General features: G+C 41.4%; 1 protein-coding gene across 4 annotated transcripts in view; it reads right to left on the bottom strand.

Annotated features, from left to right (window-relative positions):
- The window catches only part of MYO5A (myosin VA), a 187,223-nt gene that overhangs the window by 125,202 nt on the left and 41,077 nt on the right, over positions 1 to 20,944 (bottom strand). For all 4 annotated transcript variants that reach the window (XM_033409184.2, XM_033409182.2, XM_033409186.2 and 1 more), the window contains exon 2: positions 1,143 to 1,253. In XM_033409184.2, coding sequence (XP_033265075.1) covers positions 1,143 to 1,253 — 111 coding nt within the window. The remainder of the gene's footprint in view (positions 1 to 1,142; positions 1,254 to 20,944) is intronic.

Genomic DNA, 20,944 nt, shown 5'->3' with positions numbered 1-20,944 from the left:
GCTCCAGTCAACTTGTGATATTCACTATCTCCAAAATATATTCCAATCCTCACAAAGTCTACTCCCTTCTCTTTGTTAATCCAAATTCTATCTAGTCAAAATTCTTCCTTCTCTTTGAAGCCTTCCTTGAAGCAGCCCACAGTGATGCTTCCCTCTGTTGGGATCCTAAAGTCCTCACTGTCTTTACAGTACAGCAGAGTGGTAATGAGCACAGACCAGAAAGGCAATCTCCTGGCTTTAAGTCCCAGCTTCATCCCTTAATGCGTGTATAACCCAGAGCAAGTCCCAAACTCTCTGAGCCTCAGGTTCTTCATCCATAAAGTGGTAAAGATAATAGCCCAACCTCACAGGACTGTTATGAGGATTAAGTGAGTTACAGCATATAAAGAGCACTTAGAACTATGCCTGTACATAGTAAGTGCTCAATATATATTAACAGTCAGGACAGCATTATTCACTTGGCAGTTAATCATAAGCTTATCTTTTGACATCTTAATATTGCTGTGTTGAACTACTTTTTATATCCTGTATTTTCCTGGCTAGATTATAACTTGTTTAGAGGAAATTAACGTCACAAAGGTTTTTAAGAAAAAAGTGTGACATTGCTGTTAAATGCAGTGGAGAGATTAAAAAGCGTAGAACTAAGACTCCACTCATGCAGTGAATGCAGATGGGAAAGAGATACAACTGGTTTTAAGTTTTTCTGGCCACTAGCAAAGTATTTTATATAACAGCTTCTAAGTAAATATTTTTCTAATACCTAGTTCCAGCAAATATCATATCTCAAACTGGCTCCTTAAATGTTGCTTTCTTAGTTAATGTGAATAATTTTAATAGTATCCTAAACAAAATACAGATAAACAGGAATATCTTTGGGAGGATTAGATGTGAATCTAAACCAGGTCATAATAAATTCATAAATCAAAATAATGGATTTTTAAAAGTACCTGCTATTTTCACTAAGCCATTGAGATAGAAAATTGAGTTTGCCATTTTGCTATTTTTATCAATTAAGTAAGTGAAAATATTATATTAATTCAAAATTTAATTTCCACGTGAAGTTAAGCATGTCACAGCAAATTTACACTTTTGAATTTCCTTCACTTTATGCCAATAACAACAAATAAAAGCAAAATTCTTACCTTTCCATCCTCAAGGTGAAGCAGGAGGACTTTATCTCCTGGCTTATAATCTTTGAGCAACTCTGCTGACTTCCAAACTTCCTCGGGATCAGGTATCCAAACCCTGGCAAACTAGAAGACAAAAAGAAAAAAAAATTTTAAACCAGCAAATCAAGCATTCTTGACCTGCGCTAAACATGAGGAGATTTTCAACTAAATCTGGAAAGAAGCACCTTTGTGTTTTGTCAACAGCAAGCTCCAGCTCAGATTTCCACAAGTATTTTGGAAACAGTAATGAGTAGGTACTTTGCCAAAGGTTAGATTTCCAAGAGCTAGGTGTTAACAACACTTACAGATAGTAGACAGAGGCTAAGGCCCTTACACTCACCAGAGACAAAATATTTAAATAGCAAACATCACTCTGACAACCAACTTCCCCTTTATCCTATCTCTATCTCTGGGGAAGGTATCCAAAGAGAAACAGGTCAGAAGTCAGTCTATTATTACCACTGTCTTTTTATGATTCTTTTCCATCTTAACCAATGAGATCGGTAGCTCTGCAGAAACAACTATACCAGAACTGGGTCAGTCTGGAAGGTATATATAACTTAGATGTTGAGACAGAGAGCAAACTCAACTTGACAATGCCCCTTCCTATTGCCTCTACCACCTCCAACCCTACTTTCCACTCTCCCCTTAGACCCCCAGTGAAAATACACATGGCAGCCCTGAGGAAGAGGACTAAGCTTGTTCAGCCACATCCAGTGTGAAGACTGGGAAGGAAGACAAGAAGGCAAGGTCCCAAGATCCCATGAGAAACCTAGAAATGGGATGTGGCAGCAAGAGTCAGGGAGGAATCAGAAATAGGGCTGGACACACCTACCCACTGAGTCTGCTCAGGTACCTGGTGAAACAGAAGCAGTTAGCGACAGATAACCCAAGCCAAAGTGAACCAGCCCCGACAGAGCTCCCAGCAAGACAAGGGAGGGTCCAGTGTCACATAACAGCTCTGTCACCAGCTGTCTCCACTAGCTAATAGAGGGTGTGACTTTCCTGCAATGCTCCCCATTCCCTTTTCTACTCACGCTGCTCTAGTTTTACCCCTCGTTACCTTGTGAGTCCCTCAAATATCTCACTTATGATTCCTCAGACCTTATTTTAGTTATTTATGGATCTGTCCACCTCCTACACTAGGCTGCATGCTCCTTAAGCCATCTTTGAGCCCCCTAGAGGTTGGCTCAGCTCCTTGCCCACAGTTCATGGGGCATTTGTCTTGATTTTATGTAAGACAGAGGTAGGACAAGGGAAGGAAACAAAGTCAGGAGAATGGGGATGAGAGGTAGCAAAGGCAAACATCACAGACCCATCTCAGGATTTTTCCTGAAGCCACAAAGCACAGCTGAGATGGGGTGGGAGTCAGAGACTCAGGGAAGAGATTCATGGAGTAGTAGGCAAGGAAAGGGTAAACACTGATGTAGGAACTGTAGGAGAAGGATAAACAAGGATCTGGGATCTGAGGTACTGTGACTAAAGCCACAAAAACTGTAGGAGATGAAGAAGAGAGAAAAAGCCTTAAACTAGATACACTAAAATATAAACACACATCAAAGATTTATGACAATTCAAAGGTACCCCTAATTAGAAAGGAGAGTAAGGGCAAAAATGGAGATGGGCTAAATCTTATGGAAACAGTCAAAATCTGAGAAAAGAATGCTAGCACAGATTTAAGTTGCATAGTAGCTTTCAAGGAAAATAAAAACCATCTGTTCTTCTACAATACAATTTATGATGAGGTAATTCTGACCGAGTCTAATGGGAAAGCACTGGAAAGGTGGGTTCAGGGGACATGCCTGCACTGGTATGTGCAGAGAGGGGCACCAAACAACACTGGTTCAGCCTAACATGGCTTCTCAGGGGTTACACCCATCCTGTGTGCGTAAGGAGGTAGCAGGCATTTTTCTTACTGTATCCTACCACAAGGACAACACTCAAGAGGTCCTTGATTAATGCAGATGACTCACTGGAAGTTTTGCTAACTTGCATTTTGTCAGTCAAGGAACCCTAAAGTGTGGGCACCAAGAGTAGTTGTTCCTGATGCCTCAGACACTTTGGGAACAAGACTGACAGCACTAACAGTAAATGACCAGTCCCTGAATCCCAAAAACTCTGACCCATGTGATTCTCTCTCCTTCTCCAAACTCCCACACACATAATTTGTTTTTCATACAGCACATGTGCACATCTTTCCTAGCTCCCCTATTAAATCATAAGCAGCTTGGCAACATGGAATCTGCTTGGTTCATTTTTGATACCCCATTGTGAATGTTCACAAAAAATGAATGCTTCATGTGACAATTCAAACAAGCCCATAATAAAAACTAAGTGTCCCTCTAGGCTATGAACTGAAGCAGAAGAAAAATCCCAAATCATCAACACCCCTTCCTCTGAACGCTAACATTAACACTGACACTCCATATGATTACTAAGTGATTCACATAACCCTTAAGGCATGTTTTTGAGGTAGAAAATTTTTCTATTCCTACTATGCTAAAGCACATAAGGGGCTTCCAGAAATTACACACACACACACACACACACGCACACGCACACACACACACAAATATCTGTTGAATGAAAGAGTGATATAATGAACTCCCATATACCCACCACTTAGGTTCAGAAATAGAACATTACTCCTCAGTGGGATATATTCTTAAACATTTCATTTTCTCTCCATTTTCAATCATTACTGCCATTGCCCGGTCATGCCAATCTATGTGTTTGCAGTATCCTGAATAAGCCCTGCTGCCTTACATTTGCTTTGCCTATTTCCTCCTTCTGAAACACAACCCCTCCCCCTTTCAGATAGCAGACTCCTATTCATTCTTCACATCTGTGTTAAAGTACCTCCTTCTCTAAGAAGACTTTCCTGACTTATCATCATCATTTGGCACTCTGTTCTCAATGTCCTCATTACCTCATACAATCTTCCTCTAGAATTCTTATCCCACTAAATGATGACTTTGCTTGCCTATCTCACTCGGTAGACTGTAGGTTCCTTGAGAGGAGGGGTGCATCTTATTCATCTCTGTCTCTTCAGCACTTAACACAGGGCCTGCCTAATAATTTCTTAATAAACTTTTGTTATATGAATGTTCCTGGCCTTAGGCATTATACTCTAAGAGGGTAGATTAAAAGAAGTATTGGCCAGAGGCTCCCAGAATCTTCTAAAAGGGTCTATAATTTCCAGAAGTAGAGAAAGATGAAAGTGACATTGGAGAGTTGAGTTATACAGGAAATCTTGGTGTGACAGAAGGAAAAAGAGCCAGACATGAAAGGAGTACAGAAGTAATGAAAAACCCTTTCCTCCCCCCCACTGCAAACCTCCATCCCTTCACAATTCATGTATTTAGAGTGGAAGCTATACCTCACTTCCAGAACAGACAGCCCCACTTCCAATCCCACCACAAATTCTTTACTTAGAAGGCAAAGAGGTGCTGTGACCACCACTTCTACCAGCCATCTCCTGGAGCAGCAAAGGGAAGAACAGATGGGAAGAAAGGTAGGCCAAGGGGTTAGAGCAGGGAAAGAGGGTCACACTAAAATGGCGGAAGGAGAAAAGATCGGCTGGAGTGAACACAAGGTGCATTCTGAGTAGGGCTGGAAGTAAAGAGCAAAAGTGTCCTGTGCCCCTACTGCGGCTTTTTAACAGATACAAGCATACCTCATTTTATTGTGCTCTGCTTTATTGTACTTTGCAGATATGGCTTTTTTACAAATTGAAGGTTTGTGGCAACCCTGTTTCAGGCAAGTCTGCTGGTGCCATTTTCCAACAGGATTTGCTGACTTCATCTCTGTGTCACATTTTGATAATTCTCACAATATTTGAAACTTTTTCATTATTGTTATATTTGTTATGGTGATCTGTGATCTTTGATGTTACTATTGTAATTGTTTTGCGGTGTCGTGAACCACACCCACATAAGATGACGAACCTAAATGATAACGTTGTGTTGTGTTCTGACTGCTCCACCAACTACTGGCTCTTTGCCTGTCTCTTCCTCTCCTTGGGCCTCCCTATTCTCTGAGACACAACAATATTGGTATTAGGCCAATTAATAACCTTATAATGGCCTCTAAGCATTCAAGTGGAAGGAAGAGTTGCAGGCCTCTCACTTTAAGTCAAAAGCTAGAAATGATTAAGCTTAGTGAGGACGGTGCATCAAAAGCTGAGATAGGCTGAAAGCACTTACACCAAATAGTTGGCCAAGTTGTGAATGCAAAGAAAAAGTTCTTGAAGGAAATTAAAAGTGCTACTCCAATGAACACGCAAATGATAAGAAAGAGGAACAGCCTTACTGCTGATATGGAGAAAGTTTTAGTGTCTGGAAGGCAGATCAAACCAGACACATTCCCTTAAGCCAAAGCCAAATCCAGAGCAAGGCTCTAACTCTCTTCAATTACATGAAGCCTGAGAGAAGTGAGGAAGCTGAAGAAAAATGTGAAGCTAGCAGAGGTTGGCTCATGAGGTTGAAGGAAAGAAGCCGTCTCCATCACATGAGTGCAAGGTGAAGCAGCAAGGGCTGATGTAGAAGCTGCAGCAAGTTATCCTGAAGATCTAGCTAAGATAATGAAGGTGGCTACACTAAACAACAGATTTTCAGTGTAGACAAAACAGCCTTATTTTGGAAGAAGATGCCATCTAGGACCTTCATAGCTAAAGAAAAGTCAACGCTTGGCTTCAAAGCTTCAAAGGACAGGCTGACTCTCTTGTTAGAGGCCAGTGGAGATGGTGATTTGAATCTGAAGCCAGTGCTCACTTACCATTCCCCAAAACCTAGGGTCCTTAAGAATTATGCTAAAACTACTCTGCCTATGCTCTATAAATGCAACAAAGCTTGGATGACAGCACACCTGTGGACAACATGGTTTACTGAATATTTTAAACTGACTGTTGAGACCAATTGCTCAGGAAAAAAAAAGATTCCTTTCAAAATATTACTGCTCATTGACAAGGCACCTGGCCATCCAAGACCTCTGATGGGGATGTAAAACAAGATTAATATTGTTTTCATAACTATTAACACAACATTCATTCTGCAGCTCACAGATGAGGAGTCATTTTGACTTTCAAGTCTTATTCTTTAAGAAATACTTTTTTTTTTTTTTTTTTTTTGCGGTATGCGGGTCTCTCACTATTGTGGCCTCTCCCGTTGCGGAGCACAGGCTCCAGAAGCACAGGCTCAGCGGCCATGGCTCACGGGCCCAGCTGCTCCGCGGCATGTGGGATCCTCACGGACCGGGGCACGAACCCATGTCCCCTGCATCGGCAGGCGGACTCTCAACCACTGCGCCACCAGGGAAGCCCAAGAAATACTTTTTTTTAAAAAGAAATTTATTTATTTATTTATTTTTGGCTGTGTTGGGTCTTTGTTGCTGCATGCAGGCTTTGTCTACTTGTGTCAAGCAGGGGCTACTCTTTGTAGCGGTGCATGGGTACCTCATTGTGGTGGCTTCTCTTATTGTAGGGCATGGGCTCTAGGTGCACAGGCTTCAGTAGTTGTGGCACGTGGGCTCAGTAGTTGTGGCTTGCGGGCTCTAGCGCGCAGGCTCAGTATTTGTGGCACACGGGCTTAGTTGCTCCATGGCATGTGGGATCTTCCTGGACCGGGGCTCGAACCCATGTCCCCTGCATTGGCAGGCGGATTCTTAACCACTGAGTCACCAGGAAAGTCCCAAGAAATACTTTCTTTATTCTTTAAGAAATACTTTTCATTGCCATAGACAGTGATTCCTCTAATGGAACTGGGCAAAGTAATTGAACCATTATGGAAAGGAGTCACCATTCTAGATGCCATTAAGGACATTTGTGATTCATGAGAATAGGTCAAATACCAACATTAACAGGAGTTTAAAAGAAGTTGATTCCAGCCCTCATGGATGTCTTTGAGGAGTTCAAGACTTCAGTAGAGGAAGTAATTACAGATGTGGTAGAAATGGCAAGAGAACTAGCATTAGAAGTGGAGTCTGAAGTTGTGACTGAATTAGGGCAACCTCATGATATAACTTTAATGGATGAGGAGTTGCTTCCTGTGGTGAAGCAAAGAAAGTATTTTTTTTGAGAGAGAAATCTACTCCTGGTGAAGATGGCTGAAATTACAACAAAAGATTTAAACTTAGTTGATAAAGCAGCAGGGTTTGAGAGGATTGACTCCAATTTTGAAAGAAGTTCTGTGGGTAAAGCACTATAAACCAGTACAGCATGATACAGAGAAATAGTTCACGAAAGGAAGAGTCAAGTGATGTGGCAGATTTCACTGTTGTCTTATGAAATTGCCACAGCCATTCCAACCTTCAATAACCATTACCCTGATCAGCAAGCAGCCATCAACATCGAGGCAAGACCCTCAACCAGCAAAAAGATTATGACCCACTGAAGGCTTAGATGATGGTTAGCATTTTTTAGCAATAAAGTAATTTTTAATTAGGTATTGTACATTGTTTTTTTTAGACATAATGCTATTGCATACTTAATAGACTACAGTATAGTGTAAACATAACTTTTATTATGCACTGGGAAACCAAAAAATTATTGTGACTCACTTTATTGCGATATTCACTTTATTGTGGTGGTCCAGAACTGAACCCACAATATCTCCAAAGTATGCCTGTGCCAAGGCTTAGACCTTAAAAGTACTAGAACTGGTGGGCTTCCCTGGTGGCGCAGTGGTTGACAGTCCGCCTGCCGATGCAGGGGACACGGGTTCGTGCCCCGGTCCGGGAAGATCCCACATGCCGCGGAGCGGCTGGGCCCGTGAGCCATGGCCGCTGAGCCTGCGCGTCCAGAGCCTGTGCTCCGCAACGGGAGAGGCCACAACAGTGAGAGGCCCGCGTACCGCAAAAAAAAAAAAAAAGGTAGTAGAGCTGGGATCCAAATCTATGTCTACACTACAAGCCAAATATTCTTTCCCTTCCACCTCCCTTCTCCCTAGTAAAAACAGTAGATTTCAGAAAGAAGAAACTGCCCTCTCCCACTCCAGAATTGTTCCCCTTTGTGTTGTAATGTAAACTGCTATTAGACTGGTCCATGTCATCAGGTAAGACTTAAGACTGTCTCATCTTGGGACTTCCCTGGTGGCACAGTGGCTAAAATTCTGCCTGCCAATGCAGGGGACCTGGTCCGGGAAGATCCCACATGCCGTGGAGCAACTAAGCCCATGCGCCACAACTACTGAGCCTGCGCTCTAGAGCCTGCAAGCCACAACTACTGAGCCTGCGTGCTGCAACTACTACTGAAGCCCACATGCCTAGAGCTTGTGCTCCGCAACAAGAGAAGCCACTGCATTGAGAAGCCTGCGCACCAGAACGAAGAGTAGCCCCCGTTCACAGCAACAAGAGAAAGCCCACACGCAGTGACAAAGACCCAACATAGCCAAAAACAAATAAATAAAATATTAAATTACTTTGAAAAATCATTTTAAATAAATTGGGATTAAAACATTCACATAACTATTAAAATCCTTAATGACTTGGGATAAAACATTCACATAACCTCTAGAGCCTTGTATTATTTGGCACCTCCTCCAGAAGGTTTTGGAGAACCAGCCTCATCTCATGACAGTCCCTACTCTATCCCCTTTCTTCACCCCACCAAGGGCCATCTGCACTGGTTTTCCTTCAACGGCTTAAACAATTCATGCTACCTCAAGCCTCAAGACCTTCTCTCATGCTTTCTCTTGGCCTGGAACCCTTAGCTTCACTGGTTATGTGACTGATTCCTACTTAATCTTTCACATCTCAGCTTAAGTATCTGTTATTTGAAAAGACCCTCCCTGACCTCTCCATCTAAATTAAGCCCTGTTGCTAATGCTTTCTCACATAATCCTGTACTTTTTCTTCACTATAAAGACCACGAAGACAGGGACTGGGTCTATTTTGCTCAAAACTGATGCCCAGAGCTAAACATATTGTCTTATCTATAACAGGTGTCTGATAAGTACCTACTGAATAAATGAATTGCCTGTTTCATCACATCTAAGACACCATCAATAATAAGATACATTCCTAATGTGAAAACCATTGTAAATGTTAGAATTCAATAAATATGACAGGTTATTATTGTACACATTGTTCTTACCCACATCTCTGACTCTATATCTCTGCATTTTTTCCCTTTTTCTGCTTTCTCAAATTTGTCTAAAAAAAATTTATACCCTTTCTTGAATGAGGCAGAATTTTATTTAATTTTTAAAAAATTTTTAATTTATTTATTTTTGGCTGCGTTGGGTCTTGTTGCTGCATGCGGGCTTTCTCTAGTTGCGGCAAGCGTGGGCTACTCTTAGTTGTGGCAAGCGGGGGCTACTCTTAGTTGTGGTGCGCGGGCTTCTCAATGCAGTGGCTTCTCTTGTGGTGAAGCATGGGCTCTAAGAACGTGGGCTTCAGAAGTTGTGACACACGGGCTCAGCAGTTGTGACTCGCGGGCTCTAGAGTGCAGGCTCAGTAGTTGTGGGACATAGGCTTATCTGCTCCACGTCATGTGAGATCTTCCTGAACCAGGGATGGAACCCGTGTCCCCTGCATTCGTAGGCAGATTCTTAACCACTGCGTCACCAGGGAAGTCCCAAGGCAGAATTTTAAAAATAAAACAACCCACTTAACAAAACCCAGTTTAAGTGTTCTGACCTCTAGAAAGCCTTCCTTGACCATTAAGTTAAGGTAGGGGCTCCTGCTTGGACCTTCCATAATTTCTGGGTTTTATCTCTATGCACTTTTCACATTCCACTGTAATTATCTTCCCACAGGTCTGTCTTTTTAACTAGATTGTGACCTCCTTGAGGACAGGATCTATGATATACCCATTGGCATCATACTCATACCTGGCCCAATGCTTAGCAAAGTAGATGCCAGGAGATGTCAGTTGAATGAATGAATAACTGAATAGACGAGTCTTTAGGAGTCACAGAACTTCCACAGATTTGAAATGTGAGAAATGGTACACTAAAACACAAAGCCAGTCATGACAGAAGCCATAGAACTGAAAATAATTTCATTAGCTACCAGTGCAAGCATGAGTCACTCACACTTAAAAATACAAAAGGCTGGCTTGCCCAAATGAAATACCATTTCCCAACAGGAAGTTACTTTAAAGATAAGGAACAGAACATGAAGAGCCTCTGTGTTAGTAAAAGATATTCATATTTATATCTTATGTGCTAACTATCTCTCTGTCCATAGCTTGGGTAGACTTTTGATCAACAGAATTCCCTTAAAAACTGTTTGAACAAAACTCACAGTTTCTACTTTGTAGCATTAATATTTTTAATTGCATATACAACAGGCTAGGCTAATAACACAAGGTTGCGGTGTTCGTTTGATATATTTAAAGTTCAACTAGGTGTGTGATGAGCACCAAGGAGGCAGGTGCCCCCAGAGATACCCTAAGGGAAGAGAACCACAGAAGAAGTGCTGCTGGACTCAGGCCAGCTGCTGGCCATGCTTGCACCTTGATCATGGTGAGACAGTTACTAGAAAACCAAGAAGCAGAAATCATTAGATATTGAGGTTATGAAACTCTAACTCAGCAATTCCCAAACTTCTAGAGACCAAGAGTACACTCTTCTTCCCTCAACTGTGACAGCCTTAAGGTGCTAAAGAGCAGTACTGAACTGACAAGAGCATCCGAATCAGCATCAGTAGCACTGAACTGACAAGGGCTGGGGGTTCTCAACAGGACTGACAGAAATTGACTGGACAATGGGGATATGAGAAAGCTCAAATTCAACTGCTGCTCTATTTTAGGATGTAAAAATCTCCTAGTTTATGAAATAAAGGACATTGGTTCTTAAGCAAGAGTTACTCCAACTGCATATGCTGAGAGAATATTTTGAAAGACAAATGCAGCACAAGAAGCAGAGGCTGTAAAAGAACTGAGGCCTCAGCTTTTTCCTCAGATGTCAAGCTGGGGTCCTGGCACTGATGTGACCACACCCTTCTAGCTGATCAAAATGGATTTCCCTGGAAATAAAAATTTTATTCTGTCTGTGATGACTGAGGAGGACATTACTTCTTTCTATCCCTTTATAGTGGCTTCTCACTCTTACAAAAATTTTATGAGTTTATGTACTTCTTCTTAATACATAAAAAACTAAAATTTTTAAATATTGCAAAATTATCACACCTAAAATTGCTTTCCTTTTTTATTATTATACATAGAATTAGTTTTCCCTCACTCATTTTTCCTAATTTTCTTAGTTATTTAAGCTTCTATTATGGACAATTTCATAAGTTATTTTAGCATGCTTCATACAAAACATTCTGCTTTGCTATCTCACTCTACAGCCTTCATAAAAGCTACTCTAAATTTATTTCATTTTCAATCTGTATCTGGGATAATCAGCTTCTTCTATTTACTACCCACAGTATAAAAAGTACTTCCTTTTATTTGACCTAATTACTTCTTTGAGGCTTCAGAGGATGCCCCCGAGTTCTTATATATACAGTGAATAAGTCCACGTTGCCCTCTTCTTGTGTTTCACAGCTTTCTGAGATTTCACCAGATAAAAAGTTCATTCTTTATCCTTTCAGATTGAAGAGTCCAATTTTTTTGAACAGTGCCTTATTCTTGCTTATTTTTAATCTCTCTGAATTTCAATTTTCTCACTTACAAAATAAAGCAATTAGACAATAGAGAATTTAGAGTCAAGGTTAAGCACACCGGCTTTGGAGTCAGACAGATCCAGTGGCTCAATACTTCAACTGGGTTGGAAGACTTGGAGCAAATTACCCAACTTCCTTCCTCAGTGACCTCACCATATAAAACTAGTTACTAATAATACTCACGTCAAAAGTTGTCAGCAGAAAAATGAGCTAAAATTTAAAGACCTTTACATTATATTGTCACCATCCCTATTCCACCCCAACCCCAGATTTAAGCACCTCATTTGGCTTAACCTAAATTCCTTTACTAGAGTCTACAATGTACTGTGCAGTCTGGTCCCTGCCCTTGGGTTTAACATCACCTCATTGGGGTCTTCTCCCTTCCTCTGAGCTGACTGTGCCAGCCTTCTCTTGTTCCTAGAACACCCCAACTCTTTCTGACTTCAAGGTTGTTACTGTGCCCTCTGCTGAGAGCATCCTCCACTCAACCCCCAACTCTTCTTACAGCTGGCTCCTTACTCTTCAGGTCTCACTTTAGAAGTCTCCTTTGCAGAAAGGTCCTCCCTGGCCACCCTATAAATTGATTTGTTTACTTGATTATCTGTCTCCCCAACTAGTCTGAAAGCCCTGTAAAAGCAGGGACCACCACTAATTCTAGAACCCAGAACAATGCCTGGCAAGTAATCAATAAATATGTGTGGATAAAAGTGGTTAGCATACTGTCTATATGGCTGAAAAAATAGGTCAGGACCAGGATGTAAAAGACCTCACATCACATGTTAAGCAGTTTGGCCTTTATACTGCAGAAGATAGGGATTCATCAAAGGCCTGTAAGCAGGGTAACGAGTGACCAGATGTTTCTAATAGCCTAGTTCTAATCAGCAGTTCCTTAATCACAGTCAAAAGCATATCTTGTACCACTTCTGCTTGTTATTAGTTGTTCTTCCCCCAAGTTGTGTGTATACTACTGTCACTCACATTTTAAATGTAAACAAAGTTTATCTAATATACACAATGCTTCCAAAATGTCATTCATATTAGGCAAATGGGGTCTGCAATGGAGGGATTGGGAGTCATCTTTGCCTAAAAGCAGGGGCTGGGAGGGTGGTCCAGTTTGTATTATTTCATGAATGCTGGGAGCTAGAGGAAAAATTCTTACCCTGGAAGCAAGAGCCTTGGGAGTAAGTTCAGTGGCAGGGGCAAGGGGAGGGACACTTAAATGAGCTATAGCTCTGAGAGAGCAAATGAGCAAGACACCTTGCAGGCTGGTTGAATCACCTAAGGAAAAGAACCCTGCTAGCCTGCTTCTGAATGAAAGCACTAACCCTGGGCTCCAGGCCATTTCCCTATCCCATCCGCCCCTCTTTTTTAAAAGAAATGTCCTTTTAGCTGAATTTTAGCTGGGGAAAGCAGTGGAAAAAGTTGCCGTAGGCTTTATATTTGGAAAAAAAAGGCTGGCTCAAAAGATGTTTAAGAAAAATTTAAAACTTGTGGGTGGCAAAATACATCATAAACAAAGTCAAAATACAAATTGGCTCCCCAAAAATTTTGTAGCAAACTAATTCCCTTATCATATAAAGAGCTCTTACAAATTAATAAGAAAAAGACAAATAACCCTGTAGCAAAATAGGCAAAAGAAAACAGGCAACTCTCAGAAGCATCATTAAAAAAAATTAAACATAAGATGTCCAATTCACTAATAGTTAAAGAAATGCAAATGCACAATTTAAAATAATGTGTACTGGATTTGAAAAGATTTAAAGAGTTGATAATAACATGTGTGGGGAAGAAAGTGGACAATTAAGCATTTTCACATATTGGTGATAGGATAAGCAGGCACAACCTTTTTAGACAGCAGTTTGGTAATTTCTTTTACAATGTAAAATGTGTACTTCAGGGATGCATACCAAACTGGGATGCAGGCAGACTTCTGACTTTGTATTTTATGTATTTCTATATTGTACATTTCTTGATAAGTATTAGTTTTATAATAAAACCAAAAGTTTTAAAAATATGCACATCCTTGACTCATAACGTCTTTAGGAAATTTTCCCACGAAATACTAGAAAATACAAATAATTATTTCCAAAAATGTTCTGTAGCATTGTTTGCAAAAGTGAAAACTTAGAAATCAAAATGGTTAATATATATCTACATTAATATAAAGGTTAATATAACTATAGTAATAGATAAAAATGTATGGTATATCTATATAATGGAATATTAAAAAAAACAATAATAATAAGGTAGGTCTATATGTACTGATGTGGAAAGCTACTGTTGATTGGAAACGGTAAGATACAAAACAGCATAATTTTATGATTCTATTTTTGTTTAATATGTATCATATATCCATATAATATGGTAGCTTGACAGTCAACAGGTTTTCATTTATGGTTTACACTCTTGTGAACAATGCTTAAAGTCTGTCATTAGAACATTCATCCTTCTGCCCAATCATGAATGAGTGACACCCTCTGTGAGACCTCTCTGGGGAAGGGAGACCACAGCTGGGCAGTGGGGCTGGCCGTGCCTTGGACTCCATCTCAGTGTGGCTTTGTTCCTCTCCATTAGTCTATGTGTGTCCTCCTAAAGAGATTTAAGAAAATGTTTCTTTGTAGGAGAGAGCTGTGAAAAAAAAGCCACCTGTTTGCACGTGTGATAGAAGTGAAGCTTATGTAAAGAGGTCTCTGAAAGTGACTGTTCTAACCATATGCTATCTCCTCTATCCCAATCCCCACAACCCTGCCCAGCTTTGTTCCACAAAGTCACAGGTCCCTGCCCTCCTCTCAAGCTTTCTCTCTGACCACACCTCCCCTCACTTTTTTGTGCTCCAACTCCACTGGTCTTTTTCAGTTTCTCAAAAGTGCCAGACTCTCCCTACCATGAGACTTCTCACAATCTGTGCCCTCTGCTTGGAACTCTCCTCCCCTCCCCTCATTAACAGCTTGGCTTCTTTCAAACCTCAGCTTGGCCTACACTCTTTCTGAGAAGCTCCCCTGACTGATTACCTCCTGTTGCTCTGTGTGTCTTCACAGCAATGTGAAACCTCCCCTTTTGGGTGCTTAGCACAGTTATTTGTCTCTCTCCTCCCACTAAGCTCCATCCTGTCTATTTTTACTCACTGTTGCACGTCTACCACCCAAAACAGTGCCTGGCACATGAATGAACAGTATGTGTATATGAATGTATGATTATGGATAATATATTAAACACACCATATAAAAAGTTACCACCAGCTATGAACATGTAGAATTTGAAATTCACTTACACTGGAAGTACCATTTACACTGGAATTCTCCAAAAATGAAATACTTATGTATAAGCCTAACAATATATGCACAAGACTTACATGAGGAAAACCACAAAACTCTGATTAATGAAATCAAAGAAGAACTAAATAAGTAGAAAGATATTCCATGTTCATGATTAGGAAGACTCAATATTGTCAAGATGTCAGCTCTTCCCAACTTGACTTATAGATTCAGTGAAATCCCAATCAAAAGCCCAGCAAGTTATTTTATGGATATCTACAAAGTGATTCTAAAGTTTACAGGGAGAGGCAAAAGACTCAGAAGAGCCAACACAATACTGAAGAAGAACAAAGTTGGAGGACTGACATTATCTGACTTAAGAATTACTATAAAGCTATAGTAATAAAAAAGAGTGGGGTATTGGTGAAAGAAAAGACAAATGGATCAATGGAACAGAATAGAGAGGCCAGAAATAGATCCACATAAATGTAGTCAACTGACCTTTGACAAAGGAACAAAGACAGTATAATGGAGCAAAAATAGTCTTGTCAATAAATGGCACTGGGGACTTCCCTGGTGGTGCAGTGGTTAAGAATCCGCCTGCCAATGTAGGGGACATGGGTTTGAGCCCTGGTCCAGGAAGATCCCACATGCCGCGGAGCAACTAAGTCCGTGTGCCACAACTACTGAGCCTGTGCTCTAGAGCCTGCGAGCCACAACTACTGAGCCCACACGTCCAGAGCTGGTGCTCCACAACAAGAAAAGCCACCACAATGAGAAACCTGGGAACTGCAACGAAGAATAGCCCCTGGGCTTCCCTGGTGGTGCAGTGGTTGAGAGTCCGCCTGCCGATGCAGGGGACACGGGTTTGTGCCCTGGTCCGGGAAGATCCCACATGCCACAGAGCGGCTGGGCCCGTGAGCCATGGCCGCTGAGCCTGCGCGTCTGGAGCCTGTGCTCCACAATGGGAGAGACCACAACAGCGAGAGGCCCGCATACCGCAAAAAAAAAAAAAAAAAAAGATATCAATGAGCTATCACTACACACCTATTAGAATGTCCAAAATTTGGAACACTGACAACACCAAATGTTAGCAAGGATATGGAGCAACAGGAACTCTCATTCACTGCTGATGGGAATCAAAATGGTAGTGTAACTTTAGAAGAAAGCCTGGTGGTTTCTTAAAAAACTAAATATACTCTTACCATATGATCTAGCAATTGCACTCTGTGGTATTTACCCAAAGGAGCTGAAAACTTATGTCCACATAAAAACCTACACAAAGATGTTTATAGCAGCTTTATTCATAATTGCCAAAACTTGAAAGCAACCAAGATGTCCTTCAGTAGGTGAATGGGTAAATAAACTGGTATATCTCTAGATAATGGAATATTATTCAGCACTAAAAAGAAATGAGCTATCAAACCATGAAAAGGCATGAGGAATCTGAAAAGACTACATACTGTATGATTCCAACTAGATGACATTCTGGAAAAGGCAAAACTCCAGGTACACACAATAAAAAGATCTGTGGTTGCCAGGGATGGGGGTGGGGAGAGATGAACAGGCAGAGCATAGAAGATATTTAGGGCAGTTTAAGAAAAAAACAACCAATCAACCAACCAAAAAACCCAAACTCTGTAATGATACCATAATGATAGCTATATGTCATTATTTACTTATCTAAATCCAAAGTATGTACAACACTGAGAACGAACCACAGTGTAAACTGTGAACTTTGGGTTATTATAAAGTATCAGTGTAGGTTCTTCAACTATAACAAATGTACCACCTTAGTGGGAGATGCTGATAATGGGGGAGGCTGTGCATGTGTGAGGGTAGGGGGTATATGAGAAATTTCTGTACCTCCCACTCAATTTTGCTATGAACCCTAACCTGCTCTAAAAAAAAAATGTCTTTAAAAAAAGGTTACCCACTTTGTTCAAATTTGTCATTTACATAAACGAGGTCTATCTTTTCATATCAATCACAGTGTTGGCTCTAATAATTAATTGGGATTATGACAGGAAAAGAAATTGGTTCCTTTAATTTTCTACAGCATGTTTATTTTACTTTTCATGTGAGAAGAAATAAGAACTAAATACTAATCACCAGGGAAATTTAATTGTTAAACAACTACAGAGTCTTTACCTAAAACTCAAGGAACCTCCACTATATCATCTATAATTTGATCTATTTATATTCAGCTTTTAACCTACCCAGGAAACACCTGCAGAATTTAGGAAATCCCCTCTTTCAAACCCCATAGAGAGTGTGAAATTTCAGAACCAGAAGAGAGGTTAAAGCTCATTTGGCCCAAACATCTCATTCACAAGGAAATGTAAAGTTCCAAGGGCAATATATCTAGACTGCAAAGCTGGCTCAACCCAGGCCCAGCACCAGACCCAGGAAGCCTTGAGCCCAAGTCCTAAGGCTCTTTCTGGCTCCCTCTGCCTCTCTCCCATCAACTTCCTCTCTGAGTCAGAGTTAACAGATCTGTAAGAAATTGTACAACAGCACAGATGGCAAGAGGAAAGCAAAATCAAGACTCAACTAAAATTCTTTCATTATTGCACAACTGGTTTCCTACACTTTTTCCCTAGTAAACAGTTATTGGAGACTGTTGTATAAGAAGCCCCACAAGAAAACTTTTTCCTTCATATCATCTCCCCTTAACCTCAACCCTCCAGCACAATGAAAATCTACACAGCTACAAAGTGACAAATCATAGCTTCCTTCACATATAACTAAATCCATTTATCCAATAGTATTTGTTTACTCAACAAGTATTTACTGAGTACCGACTTCGTACGAGGCACAGATCTAGGTCCTGGGATATAGCATCTGCACTGGTAGCTAGGCTTGTGCTTGGGTTGCCTTATACCTATCCACTTGGGAGTACTGGAGGGTCTGCAAGAGCCATGGCATTTGTGCTATGGACCACACTGTACACACTCATTGAATTAAGAATCTTCATAATCATGCCCACTGACTGGCTTCAGAGGTCGAGACCAGCACTAGATTTAAGAACATTTATCTTGAAAAATGGTACAGATGAACCAGTTTGCAAGGCAGAAATAGAGACACAGATGTAGAGAACAAATGTATGGACACCAAGGGGGGAAAGGGGGGGTGGGATGAATTGGGAGATTGGGATCAACATATATACACTAATATGTATAAAATAGATAACTAATGAGAACCTGCTGTATAGCACAGGGAACTCTACTTCACTTCGCTGTACAGCAGAAACTCACAAAACATTGTAAAACAACTATACCCCAAATGAAAAGTAAATAAATAAATAAATAAATTCACCTGTAAAAAAAAAAAAGCTGGTGTGCCTACAATTCATGATTACATATTGTTGCAATGGATGCTAGGGTTATCCTTGCTGGAGATTTGGGGAAATGGTCTCTAGCAATAAAAAATAATGTTGAATGCAACCATGGATTACCTGGCGATTCTACAAGATTTTCTGTTTGGTTCCACAAATGTTTATTATGTGTATATTCTATTCCATGCACTGTTCCAAGAACTGTGGAAACAAAGATGAGTAAGATATTGGCCTTCCCCTCAAGGGTCTGCTGATGAGATGGACACAGACATGGTCACAGTGATGTGGTAAGGGTGGTGGTGGAGGTATGCACAAGGTGACAACACAGGAGCCCAGTGGAGGCAAACCTCACTCATCTTGGGCAAAGGAATGGAGCACACAGAGGCTTCCTGAAGGAGGGGACACCTGAATAGGGGGTAGTAGGACAAAAAGGAATTACCTAGGCAAATGGGGGAAGCGTGTTCCAGACAGAGACAACATGAGTAAAGGCATGAAGATGTGAAGCAGAATGAAATACGTGTGAGGAATAACGAGCAGTTTAGAATCATTATAACAAGAAATGAGAGGACACCAGAGAGATATCCAGAGCTCACGCCTGGCACATAATAGGTGTTCAATAAATACCTGTTGATGAAAGAATTGGCTAGAGCTTTCATCAAAAAAAAAAAAGGGGGGGGGCTTCCCTGGTGGCGCAGTGGTTGAAAGTCTGCCTGCCGATGCAGGGGACACGGGTTCGTGCCCCGATCCGGGAAGATCCCACATGCCGCAGAGCGGCTGGGCCCGTGAGCCATGGCCGCTGAGCCTGCGCATCCGCAGCCTGTGCTCCGCAATGGGAGAGGCCACAACAGTGAGAGGCCCGCATACCGCAAAAAAACAAAAACAAAAACAAACACAAACAACAAAAAAAGGTATGATTATATAGTTATGCATGTTGGGCAAATTCTGTATATTCATTTTGTTAGTAGAAACAGAATATGATGCATCAATAGAATTATAAGAAAATGAGGCAATCAGCAAGAATATGGCTCACTCAGCATGATACTTGGAGCTGCAGGCATAATAAAGAGAAAGTGGCTGCATAGTTGTGATATTCTTATGACCACAAGAGAGGGAAGAGCTAGGGTGGTGTCTGTACAGAAGATATGGGCTGAGATCATATGGAGAAAGATAAGAGGGGGATGCTCAGGATCTGTGAGCTTGAAAGCTTCTTGGATATGGCAACCATGTCTTTTTTCTTCCACTGGCCTAGATACAGCCCACATAAATAAATCACGTGTCTGTAACTCTACCCGTCCTTCCTCATGGCATCACATGGAGGAAACCCTGAACTAGGAAGGAACAGAACTCATATTATTCCTGATGGTTATTTGTTTTTGTTTTTGTTTTCCTTTTTGCGGTACGCGGGCCTCTCACTGCTGTGGCCTTTCCCGTTGCGGAGCACAGGATCCAGATACGCAGGCCCAGCGGCCATGGCTCACGGGACCAGCCGCTCCGCGGCATGTGGGATCTTCCCGGACCGGGGCACAAACCCGTGTCCCCTGCATCGGCAGGCGGACTCTCAACCACTGCACCACCAGGGAAGCCCTGCTGGTGGTTTTTTGAGTGGGCTTCAGGCCTTTGCTGCTGTTGAAGAGGCAAGAGAATACCCAGAGCTGGGAGAAAAGGAAGTTAACACAACCTATACTCTAACAATTCCATATCGAAAACAATAGGAACTCTGGGCCAGAACAGATTTTCTATAAGTATAAGAAAACAGAAGCAATGAGGTTAAGGGGCAGAAGACACCATAACTACTGGTCATAAGTTCTAAAAATCTTTCATCACTCTTACATCAAATACAACTCAACAGGACTTCCCTGGTGGTCCAGTGGTTAAGACTCCGTGCTCCCAATGCAGGGGATGCAGGTTTGATCCCTGGTCGGGGAACTAAGATCCCACATGCTGCATGGCGTGGCCAAAAAATAAAATAAAAAATAAAAATAAAATAGAGGAAAAAAACAACAAGGTGAAATTTAACCTTTTGATATCTCTAACACTGACTTTCTGTTCACAGTATATCTTTTTTTATTTTTTGTTTTTTACTTAAAAAGGGGGCTGTGCATGTGTGTGGGGAGGGGTATATGAGAACTCTCTACTTTCTGCTCAATTTTGCTGTGAATCTAAAACTGCTCTAAAATGTAAAATCTGTTTTTTAAAAAAACATGACAGGACTTCCCTGGTGGCTGAGTGGTTAAGAATCCGCCTGCCAATGCTGGGGACATGGGTTCAAGCCCTGGTCCAGGAAGATCCCACATGCCACGGGGCAACTAAGCCCGTGCACCACAACTACTGAGGCTGTGCTCTAGAGACCGCGAGCCACAACTACTGAAGCCCACGCGCCTAGTGCCTGTACTCCACAACAAAAGAAGCCACCGCAATGAGAAGCCCACACACTGCAATGAAGAGCAGACCCGGCTCTCCACAACTAGAGAAAGCCCGCGCGCAGCAACGAAGACCCAATGCAGCCAAAATTAAATAAATTTAAAATTTAAAAAAACAAAAACATGACACAGTCCATTAGTATAGAAGTTGAAGCA

Source organism: Orcinus orca, chromosome 2 (genome assembly GCF_937001465.1).
Source record: "Orcinus orca chromosome 2, mOrcOrc1.1, whole genome shotgun sequence".
Lineage (NCBI taxonomy): Eukaryota > Metazoa > Chordata > Mammalia > Artiodactyla > Delphinidae > Orcinus > Orcinus orca.
Note: the sequence above shows the minus strand (reverse complement) of the source record. Positions and strands in the feature narration are given on the sequence as shown.